Source organism: Notamacropus eugenii, chromosome 7 (genome assembly GCF_028372415.1).
Source record: "Notamacropus eugenii isolate mMacEug1 chromosome 7, mMacEug1.pri_v2, whole genome shotgun sequence".
Classification (NCBI taxonomy): domain Eukaryota; kingdom Metazoa; phylum Chordata; class Mammalia; order Diprotodontia; family Macropodidae; genus Notamacropus; species Notamacropus eugenii.
The window spans coordinates 152,144,705-152,157,154 of record NC_092878.1 but is presented as its reverse complement, the minus strand read 5'-3'; the positions used below and the strand labels follow the sequence as shown (position 1 = coordinate 152,157,154).

The 12,450-nt window shown below is 38.4% G+C and overlaps 1 protein-coding gene across 1 annotated transcript in view; it reads left to right on the top strand.

Annotated features, from left to right (window-relative positions):
- The window catches only part of PARM1 (prostate androgen-regulated mucin-like protein 1), a 127,787-nt gene that overhangs the window by 80,354 nt on the left and 34,983 nt on the right, over nt 1-12,450 (top strand). Inside the window, exon 2 of the mRNA XM_072624236.1 lies at nt 9,755-10,531. Within this exon, the coding sequence (XP_072480337.1) occupies nt 9,755-10,531 (777 nt within the window). The remainder of the gene's footprint in view (nt 1-9,754; nt 10,532-12,450) is intronic.

Below are 12,450 nucleotides of genomic sequence, written 5' to 3'. Positions count from 1 at the left end.
AAGATGAGAAATTAAGGACAGATCTACTATCTCCACATACAAGAAAACAAATTTCTATCCAAAGAAACAAAAGGATTGGACCTTGTATTTCTCAGAAACATGTTTTTGTAACATTTTATAATATTGTTTGTCACTGTGTTAAGAGAAACACTGGTGGTGATCAGCCCACATTCTGAAAGGCCTTGCATGTGTACTGTGAGGAGATAAAAAAGAGGTGTGTCCTTAGCCAGTTCAAACTGACTCCCAAGAACCAGAAACTGGCATACTTCAGGAAGCGAAGGTTAAACTTGAAAGCATGTGCCTCTCCTGTAGGGTCGTTAAACATTCACCAGCAGACCCCCCCACCCATAAACCCAAAGAAGGGAAGTGGATGTGCTTTCTCATCTTTCTCTGAAATAAACTAGTTTCAAGATCGAAGTTCTCATGCCTCTCTCTCCTCTTCCTTTTACGTTTTCCATAGCTTCTAGCTCCATGAGAGCAGACTCAGAGCCTGAGGAAATTGGAGCAGAGTGTAGAGAAAGAAATTGGATGGCATCGCTAACAATGGGATAGGAGACTTGAAAGATGAGGAAAAGATAGAGAACATTGACTATAGGAAATAATATTTGGATGAGGTTACAGACTAAGAATGTGGTATCTATTAAATCCAAGAAACAGGGTCTTCAGTTGCCAAGTAATTTAAAAGGACTGATTATTGATGGTATTTGGTTGTTTCAGTCATGTTCTACTCATCTTGACCCCGTTTAGGATTTTCTTGGCAAAGATGCCGGAGTGGTTTGCCATTTCCTTCTCCGGCTCATTTTACAGATGAGAAAACTGAGGCAAACATGACTGAGTGACTTATCCAGAGCCATACAGCTAGGAAGTGTCTGAGCCAGATATGAACTCATGAAGATGAGTCTTCCTGAAGGCCCTAAATTGAATTGAGGCAGGCTAATGTGTCTGTCCTTTTAATTTTTTTTTCTTTTTCCCTTGGTTCTGATGGGGAACAGAAGGTAGAGATGTCCACATCCAAGAGTGGTGTTTCTCCTGATGTCTACATCTGATGATTCTGATAGTGGATAGTAAGATCCCTGGTTAGCAGGATGAAGCATGTTTTTTTTTTTCCTCATTAATGGTTCTTTAGGTAGCCCTGATCTCTCAGATTTAAATTGTGACTCAGGGCAATAGGCAATTAGGGAAATCTGATATTTTCTTGTGAACAGATATATTTTGTTATCCCTTGAACATAGTTCATTGGGATCTCATCTATTACCGGAAGATCTGTTTAGTATGGGGTGACTAGAGGTCCACCTGACATTTACATGGGACCTATCCTAATTAGCTCATGTGATATTGTCACGCTTTCTGTTCATAGTACATGAGAGTAACGGGGAAGATAGCAGATCATCTGAGTCCCTTCTCAGCATAAATCTTAGGTACCTTCGTCATCGTACTGTGACTGCAGGCTCATTGTGATGTGAGTCTTGAGAATGCTTCTAGATCTATAAATCTTTACAAGTTACCTTTATAATCACTTCTATAAAATGGGTGCAGAGACGTAAAAAAACTCTAGGAATGTATTGTTTTTGAAGTCTTTAATATCAAATTGCTCGTCTCTTCAATGAGGGGGGGCAAAATCAGAGGAAAGGAGAAAATTTGGAACGCAAAATTTTTAACACTATAAATGTTAAAAATTGCTTTTTACCTGTAATTGAAAAATTTGTTTTAATATAAAGGTTTTTTTAAGTCACTGTAATGGTATTTATTACCCATTAGACTAAGCTCGTTGAAAGCAGAGACTGTCTTGTTTTTTTCTTTGTCTCTTCAGTCCTACTGTGTGCTATGGCACACAATAAGCACTTAATAAATGTTTTGTTGACTGACTTTTCTTGCAAAAGAAAGCTACCATCTATCCTAAGTACCAAACCTTTCCAGTTGCATGCTGGATGTTTTGTACCCAAGAGATAAGGACTCTTTAAGCAATCCTGCTGGGGTGATAAAAGGCAATTTGAATCTATTGGTGTCCTGTACTGTTTCAGTCACGCACACACACACACACACACACACACACACACACACACACACACACACACACACTATGGCTTCACTCATAATTCACATGAAAAATAAAATATGACTCTGAAAGAAGGATGATGCAAAGTGTCCTGTAATCAGTAAAGGCTCTAATTCTCCTCCAAACTGGTTCATGAATGAAGGCTCATCTACTCTTTCCATTCATGGATTCCATACCCTGTATAAGCATAGCATTCTTCTTCAGCAAATAAAAAAATTAGGAAAATGACTACCTTTATAAGAATTTTTTTCCTGCCCATGGATTCTCATCCCTGTAAATGGAGAGTTGCCATGATGACACTGAAATTAACATAAAGGTATTTGAAGGGTTTCCTATAAAAGAGGAATTTACTGGGAAAGGAAATAGAAAATGATTATAATAACACTACACTGTTTAGTTAGTACTGGGTCAAAAAGTTACAGATTCATCCTTTGTAGGTATGTAGGGACAAGGTACCCTAACCTTGTTTGAACCTCAGAAAAGGTCAAAGGTCTTTTGGGAATAACCAGGTTAAAATTTCACATCGTTCAAGAGGTATAATAAAATAGACTTTCCCAATCAAATGAGAGTATCAGAACAATGGGGGGAAGTAGACAAAATCTCACCACTGCCTGTGAAGGAGGTCACTCTAAGCTTTCCAGCAATCTGCACCTGCCTAGAACATAGTGGGTATTTGGAGTTGCTAGGTAGCAACCATAGCTACCCTTTGGCATTTTCTCTTTATAAAATAACTTGATGACCCATCAGCATGAATACCTTTGCCAAGATCAAACTAAGATTATAAATAAGCCAAATTTGCAGTCCCCAAATGTTCCAGCTGACCATAGGAAATTCTTTGACTTAGCAAGGAATAGCAATTGTTTCCAAGCTAACATTAATACTGACTGCTATCAGATAAGCTATGTGGCCAGGTTCACAGAATGTTGGACTTGGACTCAGAAAGAAGAGAATTCAGATATGACCCTGGGCAAGTCACTTAACCTCTGTTTTCCTCAGTTTTACCACTTGTAAAAAAACAATACTAATCGCACCTGTATCCCAGGTTGTAAGGATCACATGAGATAATGTTTATAAAGTGTTTTTTGCCAAATTTTAAATAGCTCTATAAATGCTATTATTACTAGAATTGATTTACAACCGTAGCACAATACATGATGGCCATTAAAACAATCCATCTCTCATATTCATTTGGATCATGTCAGGTCTTTCCAGAAGTTTTTAGCTCTTTTTTCCCTAATCTTTCTACTCTTCCAATTCCCACATCTATGTATACACAAAGTTCATAGATACATCACATTCTATCGCAAAACAAACATCAATTGTTCGAATTAAACATCACAAAATAATTCAATGGCATTGTGGATTACAAAGCAAATTATGGGGAATTTGCTTTTTAAAGCAAGCTACAGCATCAGTATATACTATAAATTCATCATAATTGCCATCAGATGATAGTGCAGACAATAACCACAATTATATCTGGTAGCCAGGTGGGGATGTTGGTGGGAGAATCCCAAGGCTTTCCAGGTAACTGCTGTATACTTACACTTTAACTGAAAAAAGGACAGATGTAAACAAAACAGTAACAAAACTAGCAGTAAAAAAAAATGTTCCAGATTTTATAGAAATCATGATTTTTATCCATCGTAAAGTGCTGACCCATGTTGGGTTTGGGTTGGGATGGTTAGAATGTTGTTCAGTTGTTTTTCAGCCATTGTCTGACTCTTCATGACCTCATTTGGGGTTTTCTTGGCAAAGACACTTCAGTAGTTTGCCATTTTCTTCTCAAGCTCACTTTATAGATGAGGAAACTGAGACAAACAGGGTTAAATAATTTGTCCAAGGTCACAACAGTTGTAAGTGTCTGAGGTCAGATTTGAACTCAGGTCCTCTTGAGTCCAAGCCCAACCCTCTATCCGCTGTGCCACTTACTGTTACAATAGTATTGACAATAAAAGAAAAGGTGCCAATTACTTCTTTTATAACTATTCTATGCCACAAATTTATTACATTCCAAATATTTTCAGTTCTACAGAATTGTACTGTTTTCAAGTCATACTCTAAATAAATTTAAAATTGAATCAAATTCCAATAAACTATCATAGAGAATTCTCAGCCTCCCATTCTGTTAGCCAGGGCAAGAGACTTAGACATCATTATTTTTCTACACAGAGAAAAATTTTCCCCAAAAGCTCATATTTAAATTATACGTCTGTAAAATCCATGTAGTCTTTTAATTTGAAACCTTAAAATACAAGAGCCAATTTGTTTATCCTTATGTAGCAGACCAGAAAACATTAAAAGGGCCATTAAAATATAGAGCATTTCTGGTTTCCTTTTATTTTTCTTCTTTGCATTGATGAAGCATTTTCTGTTCTCACAGATATTCCAATATGAATTGCTGGCATTTTTTTAGCCTTCTAAGATGTTTTGTCATTTTAATAGAGCTCTTTACCTAAACTAAAGTGGTTCTCACCATAGGAGTGTGTATACATTTTAAATACTTGGATAATCATTTTGTCTAAATATTCGGAATGTGGCAACGTATTTTAAAATATGTCTTATTTGAGGATGCTAAATGCTGAACCAGAAAACATTTATAATACTTATAAGAGCCTCTATGCATTAAATTTCACAATTATCTATTTTCTTCTGTATTTGAGACGTTTTCAGTCATTTTCAGTCATGTCTGACTCTTTCCATTCGGGGTTTTCTTGCAAAGATATTAGAGTGGTTTGCCATTTCCTTCTCCATCTCATTTTATAGATGAGGAAACTGAGGCAAATGGGGTTAAGTGATTTTCCAGAGTCACAGAGCTAGTAAGTGTCTAAGGCCAGATTTAAACTCAAGGAGATAAATCTTCCTAACTTAAGGCCTTGCACTCTATCCACTGCACTCCCTTAGTTGACCATACATGATTTGTGTCTCGATGCTCCCTGAATTTGTTTTGAAATGATAATTTTGGTATTTCTGATCATAACATTAAAGATTCTGTCTAGGTTATATATGCAGTTAATATTCTTTTTTCTCATTAATTTAATTTTTTTCATTACATTTTAAGTTCCAAAGTGTCTCTCTGCCTGCCTCCCCACCCTGCACCAAAGAAGGCCACCATTTGACACAGATTTATAAATATGTATAAAACTATACTATGCATACTAATATTTATCAGTTCTTTCTCTAGAGGTAGAAAACATCTTCCACCCTAGGTCCTTGGTGATGGATTCAACTGTTTATAATACTCTAAAAAAAGTGGTCATTTACAGTTATTCTTAGAACAATTCTACTGTTACTTTATACATCATCCTCCTGATTCTGCTCATTTCACTTTTCATTATTTGATGCAAGTCTTTCCATGTTTTTCTAAGCTCGTTGACCTCATCATTTCTTATAGCACAGTAGTATTCCACCACAATCATATGCCACAATTTGATCAGCCCTTCTCCAATTGATGGGCATCTCCTCAATTTCCACTTCTTTGCCACCACAAAGAGCTGCTATGTTTTCGAACATATTGACTTCTTTTCCTTTTTTTTGGATCACATTCTATATAACATTCTTATAGGTACATTTTTAAAAACAAAAATAAAATGTTCAGACTTCAATTATATTGGCTCTTAGAAGAGAAACATTAGCTCAAAGAGCTATAAATGAATCATTATTCAGAAAAGTGAAAGGTAGTTCAGGGGATAGTCAAAAAAACAAACTCTGGTAGCTTCTAGTTCTAGCAATGTCACCGGAAATGTGCTTGTCTTATACAACAGTAAAAGTCTTCCTTCCACTCTGAAGTTCAGGAAAAGGGTTTGTTGCTTACATTCCATTCCTAATTCCTAATTTAACAATCTATAATAAACCCAAAGAAAAATTCAGCGTTTGTACCCAATATAATTTACAAATCCACATTTAAATGATCATGTCTAATTTTTTATGGGATCATAAATTTAATCTCTTTTATTGTCAATGCAATAAATCATTGAGGAGAGGGAGGACAGAGACAGAGAGACAGAAAGAGAGAGAGAGAAAGGAGGAGAGAGGAAGAGAGAAAGCGAGAGAGAGAGAGAGAGAGAGATTTCTTTATTTCCCAATATCTTTTCTTTTTCCATCTGGGACAGATCAGAATGAATAGTAACCTAAATAACTACTTAAAATTTACTAAAATAGAAGATAATTTTGAAATTTAACAATTTCTTACTGAAATACTTTCACTCCTTTTGAAGCAGGCTCCAACTTAATTTAAGGCTCTTTGTGCTTCTTTCTGAACAAACCATTTGGCTGACATTCACATAGTCATGTATTCAATGGACTGCCACAACATATAGCAAGACTCCCAAGTCAAAACTGAGGAACTCTTTGGAAGCCACTGTGTACCTATCAAAGAGGGGTTCCCTTTCTTTTTTTTCCTCTTTCATCTGTTTTGATTTGGCACTTCAGACTTCAAGCATCTTTTCCTCTCCCCTCACCCCATTTCTAAATTGCACTACAAATCTCTGGGAAATAGTAGTTCACACACATATGGAATTCTCTCAGAGGACAAATTCAGGGTTTCTGTTTCCCTTTGCATCAGCCTGCTGTCAACTTCACTAAGGAGAGACTTGGTCCATGAGATTGGCAACCAAGGTGGAACTCTGCCCACAGAAAAGATCAGCTGGGGTGGGAATCAGAGTTCTGACAGATGGTTCACAAGACAAGGCATAAACAGGGAGAAAAAGAGAGATAGACTGAGACAATGAACCTGCAACTGAGCATTAGCCACTGGTTATTTGGCTTTCATGAAGGGCAGCCTAGGTGGCTGGATGACTGATAAGTATGCCTGGTTAGGTGGAGGGGAGAGAGGTTAGAGAAGCCGGGGGGGGGGGGGGGGGGGGGGCGGAGTGGAGGGGGGGTACTTACTGATCTATTTGAATGTCTTTTCACACATACATTCTCAGAGACACATAATTCAAAAAGTTCCTTCCGCAACAGTCAAGAGAGAGTGATTAAACAAAGCCTCTCTTACAGGAATCCACTTCTAGCAATCTGGCCACACAAAACAACAAAAACTTGGACTTAATGGGTTGGAATCAAATAGAACAGAACTAGGTTCCACCTCTGGGAACTAGCTGGACCATAACAAAAACAGAATTAAGCAGGATGAGATTAGAGGTTCTTAGTGATATGTATAAAGGGAGTGGGGGTGAGAATACAAATGATTCTGAGAAGTAGAGGTTTTGGCTTCTCCTCTCACTAAGTTCATGTTTTAGATTCCTGGTCAACAGGCCAAATCTCTCATGTGAAAAAAAAAAAAAGATAATGCAGATCAAAATCATAGGGTACAATTCCACCAAACATTAGTGTTGTTACAAACCATGGTGTCTATCCAAAGAAAGTCCATTTTGCTCAAAAAGATATTTCTATGAGGTGAGTTTGCTCCTATTACGAACCATTTCTTACTCACATATATAGTTTAAAATGAAGAAGGAAAAGAAATAGATTTAGGCTGAATTATAAACTGTTTCTAAGTAAAAGAAAACAATATTCTGAAAGTGACAGAGAGAGGAGTAAGGACAGAAAAGTGAAGAGAGAGAGAGAGAAAGAGAGAGAGAGAGAGAGAGAGAAAGAATCCTTGTCTTCAGGGACCTTGCATTCTATTATAAGGAAGACAACACATAAATCAGAGTTAGAAAGCAGGAGGAGGCAGTAAAAGAGGAAGAGTATTTCCATGGGTACAAGGCAGATGATGGAGAAGTTCAGAGAGTGACTGGGATGGAGATCTAGGCAAAGGATTCACCCATCAAGACAATGTAGCCTCAAGTGGAAGTTTCCCCAAGGTGGGAAGATGAGCAACATTATGGTGAAGAAGTCGAGAAAGGAACTCAAACCAGGAGTGTATCATGGATGGAACCCCTTTTGAACTAGTGGTTCAGACAAGAGAGTCACTTATCAGGGGAATGGGGATTCAAGGAAGAGATTTTTCCAGGATAAGAAGGTGGTGGGAAAAGTGAAGATGTTCATAGAGTAGGTTGAGCCAAGGGACATAAACAATGCACTATATGTCACAGCAATAAAAGCAATGAAGAATATCTTATAAAAGGCTCTTTGGCATAGTTTCAAATTGCTCTCCAAAATGGTTGGATCAGTTCACAACTCCACCAACAATGCTTTAGTGTCCTTATTTTTCCACATTCCCTGCAACATTTGTCATTCTCCTTTTCTTCCATATTTGCCAAGCTGATAGGTGTAAAGTGCCATCTCAGATTTGTTTTAATTTGCATTTCTCTAATCAATAGTAATTGAGTATTTTTCATATAATTATAGATAGCTTTGATTTCTTCTTCTGGTATCTTTTAAAAAAAACATTTGGATGGATATGTTGCATAGAAAATGAAATCATAAATATTCTTTGTGAGTAAAACTGAAAGAATTAAGAGCACCTATATGATGTCACAGGAGTAGATTTTCTAAGATCCTCTACAAATGATGAGGAGCCATTAAACCTTTGCCTAACCCTGACTCTGCCAATAATACCAAAAGAACAGTAACAGTTTGCATTTATATGGCATACCCAAACCATGATTCATTTTCACCTAAATTTGATCAATAAACTCCTGAGGTGGGGGGGCGTTCAGATACTGCGTAATCCATTTCACACACAGAGATACTGAGGCTCAATAGCTTTTAGTGGTGTGCCCAAAATAATCTGTACACAAGCATAAATTCTGATACAAACAAGTAGTGATATGATCTTAGATGAATCATTCGTTCTCTTGGTCTCAGTTTCTTCCCTTGTAAACTAGGGTTATTGGGATAGAAGAACATAAAGATCCCTCTCATGCTCCCAAATTCTATCTTCTTGAGTGTTTCTAATTCTCAGCCCCATAGGAGGCAAGTTAACATTTATATAAATGCTCATTCAGCATATTTTTGCTTCATGTTTCGTGGCTATGGAATTAAATGGTTCTTCAGTATGCTCGACCTTCGATGGAATGAGATCAAGGGGAGAAAGGAGAATGATCTTCCCATACCCTAAGGGGAAAATTCTCAATCCTCTTTCAATAAAGCACCCTCTGAGAACACACTAAACTGTAACCAGGAATGCCAGTTAACTTGCTTCCCCCATCAGAGTGCCAAACACACTCAATAGGCATTCCTGAAGACCAGGTTCCAAATTCGTTTCTCACATCAGATTTCCATGATGCAGATATAGGGGGAAATCAGGGCTACAAGAATTCAGCATTTAAGTGGTTATTCATCCACTTCAGTGTTTTGTCTGTATTGTCATCTGATCAGCTGCCTACTCTTACCAAGCCTTCAGAGGACCGTCTCTTGACAGTTGCATGAAGGGAGGCAAATGACCTGGGGAAAAATAAATACTTTCTCTGCAAAACTGAAGAGGGGATAACATGAAGTTCCCTTCAAAACTGGAGAGTAGATAGACATAACTTTTTGTGGGGATGTGCTAAAGCCAGATGAATGGGCTCAGGAGAGCTGATTGTTAAATTATCGGTGTGAACACTTCCACCTTAGAAATTAGCAAATGCCACAAATGACAATTTGATTGTCTTGTTGGTTGTCAAGACTTAAATTGATAGAGAAATAGTTTTGTTATTTTTTTTCTGAAAGCTGGTTGTTAAATATTTACCAGCACACCAGAATGAATTGGGATAACGACTTCACTTTTCCAATCTTGATGTTAACAACCTGTCATTGATTCTTTCACAGGCTTAAGAGTGCAAAGTCTGCCTGTCTCAACCACTTTTCCTGTTTCTCTTCCAACAAAATTTACCACCTTAGCTTCAATCTCGACTAGTCCTCCACAAAATACTGTTGATGTTACCAACTCTGCCAGCAATAGCACACAGAATAATTCGTTATTCACAGTGACATTGTCAGCTGAGACAACTCCACTTTCCAGAAACATATCAGTAACACCAAGAGATCCAGAGAGCACCAGCAAAGTCTCAAGACAAGAGTCAACAGTTACTGCTGCTGATCAGGAGGGAAAAGATAAAGCCCAAAACCAGTCCTTGGCTAGCATATTGCCAACAAGCAGCCAAGACCAGTTTAAAACCACCCATGTAGTATTCAGCACTGTGACACCAGAAGTCAGGAATGATACAGAAACTCCAACTACAGTTTCCCCTCCTCCATCAGACAAAGAAGCAATCACCTCCCCTGAGCCACTGGTCTCCTCTTCTTCATCACCATCTTTGTTACCACCAAAGGTGTCTCCAACCAGTGTGATCACAGACTCCATTACGACAGAAAGCACCACCCACCAAAAGAGCAGTGAGAGACCCTTGGCAACTCCCACACCTACACCACCTGGAGCTGAACTCCCTCCTAAGGAGACTCCAACACTTCCTCCTTCATCTGGGCCTATGATAGAAGAGACAACTTCCCAAGTGACAACATCAGCCTATGCGGTGGAAGGGACTGATGGTAATACAGCATCCCCTCGGATCATCATGCAACAAGTTCAGCATGCATTAAGTTCAGGTGAGTAGAATGAATCTAGAGCATTAGAACGTAACAATGCCTGGGGTGTGCATCAGTTCTAAAGGCAACATGTTTGCAAAGGGAAGCAACTCCTTTGCCAGTTAAAAGCCAAATTATAAGCACTGAGTTTGGAGAGACACATCTTAGGCAAATGTGCATGATACATGCATGTTAACGTTCCAGTTTTATCCATAGAAACACTGAATTCAGTTCCTGCAAACATCTCCTTCACGTCTCTTGACGGCTAACAATCTGTTTCCATCAGTGGGGCCTCAGAGGTGATACAACATTGCCAATTGCTTAAAAAAATTGTACATGATTTTGAATTGGGTGAAAGTACATTTTCATGTACATGTACTGTTTGAAGTTCAAAAAGTCTCGAAAGATTTAAAAGCAATTAATAAAATACTTTTTTAAAGAAAGTAAGTTAGATGGATGAACCCTAAGGAAATAAGACAAATGATCTTTTAAAATGTAAAGTGGATAGAGCATCATCCCTGGAGTCAGGAGGACCTGAGTTCAAATCCAGCCTCAGACACTTACTGGCTGTGTGACCTTGAGCAGATGACTTAACATTGATTACCTCAAAAGAAAAAAACAGTAATGTTCTTTGGTCTTTTTAAGTCTTTAAGAAAACTTCAAGTGTTTAATTACAGATAAGTGTGTTGTTTTCCATGGTGCTAATGCTGATGCTTTTTGATGGTGATAATAATATACACATACCTCCACATGCTTGTGCATATATGTACGTATACATACAGGTATACGTGTATGTGTGTATATGATTATTGTCCTAAATCTCGTCTCCTTTTTGTGGCTAAACTTGAAAGGCCTTATAGAATAGTTGTCTCCACCTTCTCTCCTCTAGCTCTCTTCTTAATCCCCTACAATACAGCTTCCAACCTTATCATTCCACTGAATTGTTCTCTCTAAAGTTGTTAATGATCTCTTAGTGGCTAAATCCATTGGCCTTTTTTCAATCCTCACTCTTCTTGAGCTCAGTGCAGCCTTTTTCCCCATTGATCACTCTCTCCTCCTTGAGATCCTCTTCTCTCCAGGTCTCCTCTTACCCATCTAACTGCTCCTTCCCTGTCTCCTTTGCTGGGTCCTCATCCAAATCACTCCATCTAATTGTAGGTATCCCTCAGGGTTCTGTTCTGGGCCCCAATTCTCTTTTCCCTCTGTACTATTTCACTGGTGATCTCATCAACTCCCATGGATTTAATTACCATTTTATGCTGATAGTATCTTGTCCCAACCTCTCTGCTTACATCCAATCTCACATCTCTAAGTATCTTTCAGATCATTTCAAACTGGATGTCCAGGAGACATCTTAAACTAAGCTTCTCCCAAATGGGACTCTTTATCTTTCCTTCTAACCTGTACCACCACTACCTCTCACCTTCCCTATTACTGTGAGGTGAAACCATCCTCCTAATCCTTCAGTCTCATAACCTATGAGTCACCATGGGTTCCTCTCAATTTCTCATCCTTCATATCCAATCTGTGGCTATTGGCCTCTCAATTTTACTTCTGTATCATCTCTCGAATACATTCCCTTCTCCTCTCTGACATTGCCCCACTCTGGTGCCAGCCCTCATCACCTCTCACCTATAACCTACTGATGGGTCTGCCTGCCTCAAGCCTCTCTCCTCTCCATTCTATTCTGCATTCAGCCACTAAAGTGATTTTCTGAAAGCACAGGTCTGACTATGTCACTATGCTACTCAATAAACTCCACTGACTCCCTATCGCTTCCAGGATCAAATACAAAACTCTGGCTCAAAGCTCTTCATAACCTGCCCCTCTACTTTCTAGTTTGCTTATACCTTACTCCCTAACATGTACATTTCAGTACAGTGACACTGGCCTCCTGGCTGTTCCACAAAGAAGACATTCCATTTCTTGACCCCAGGCAT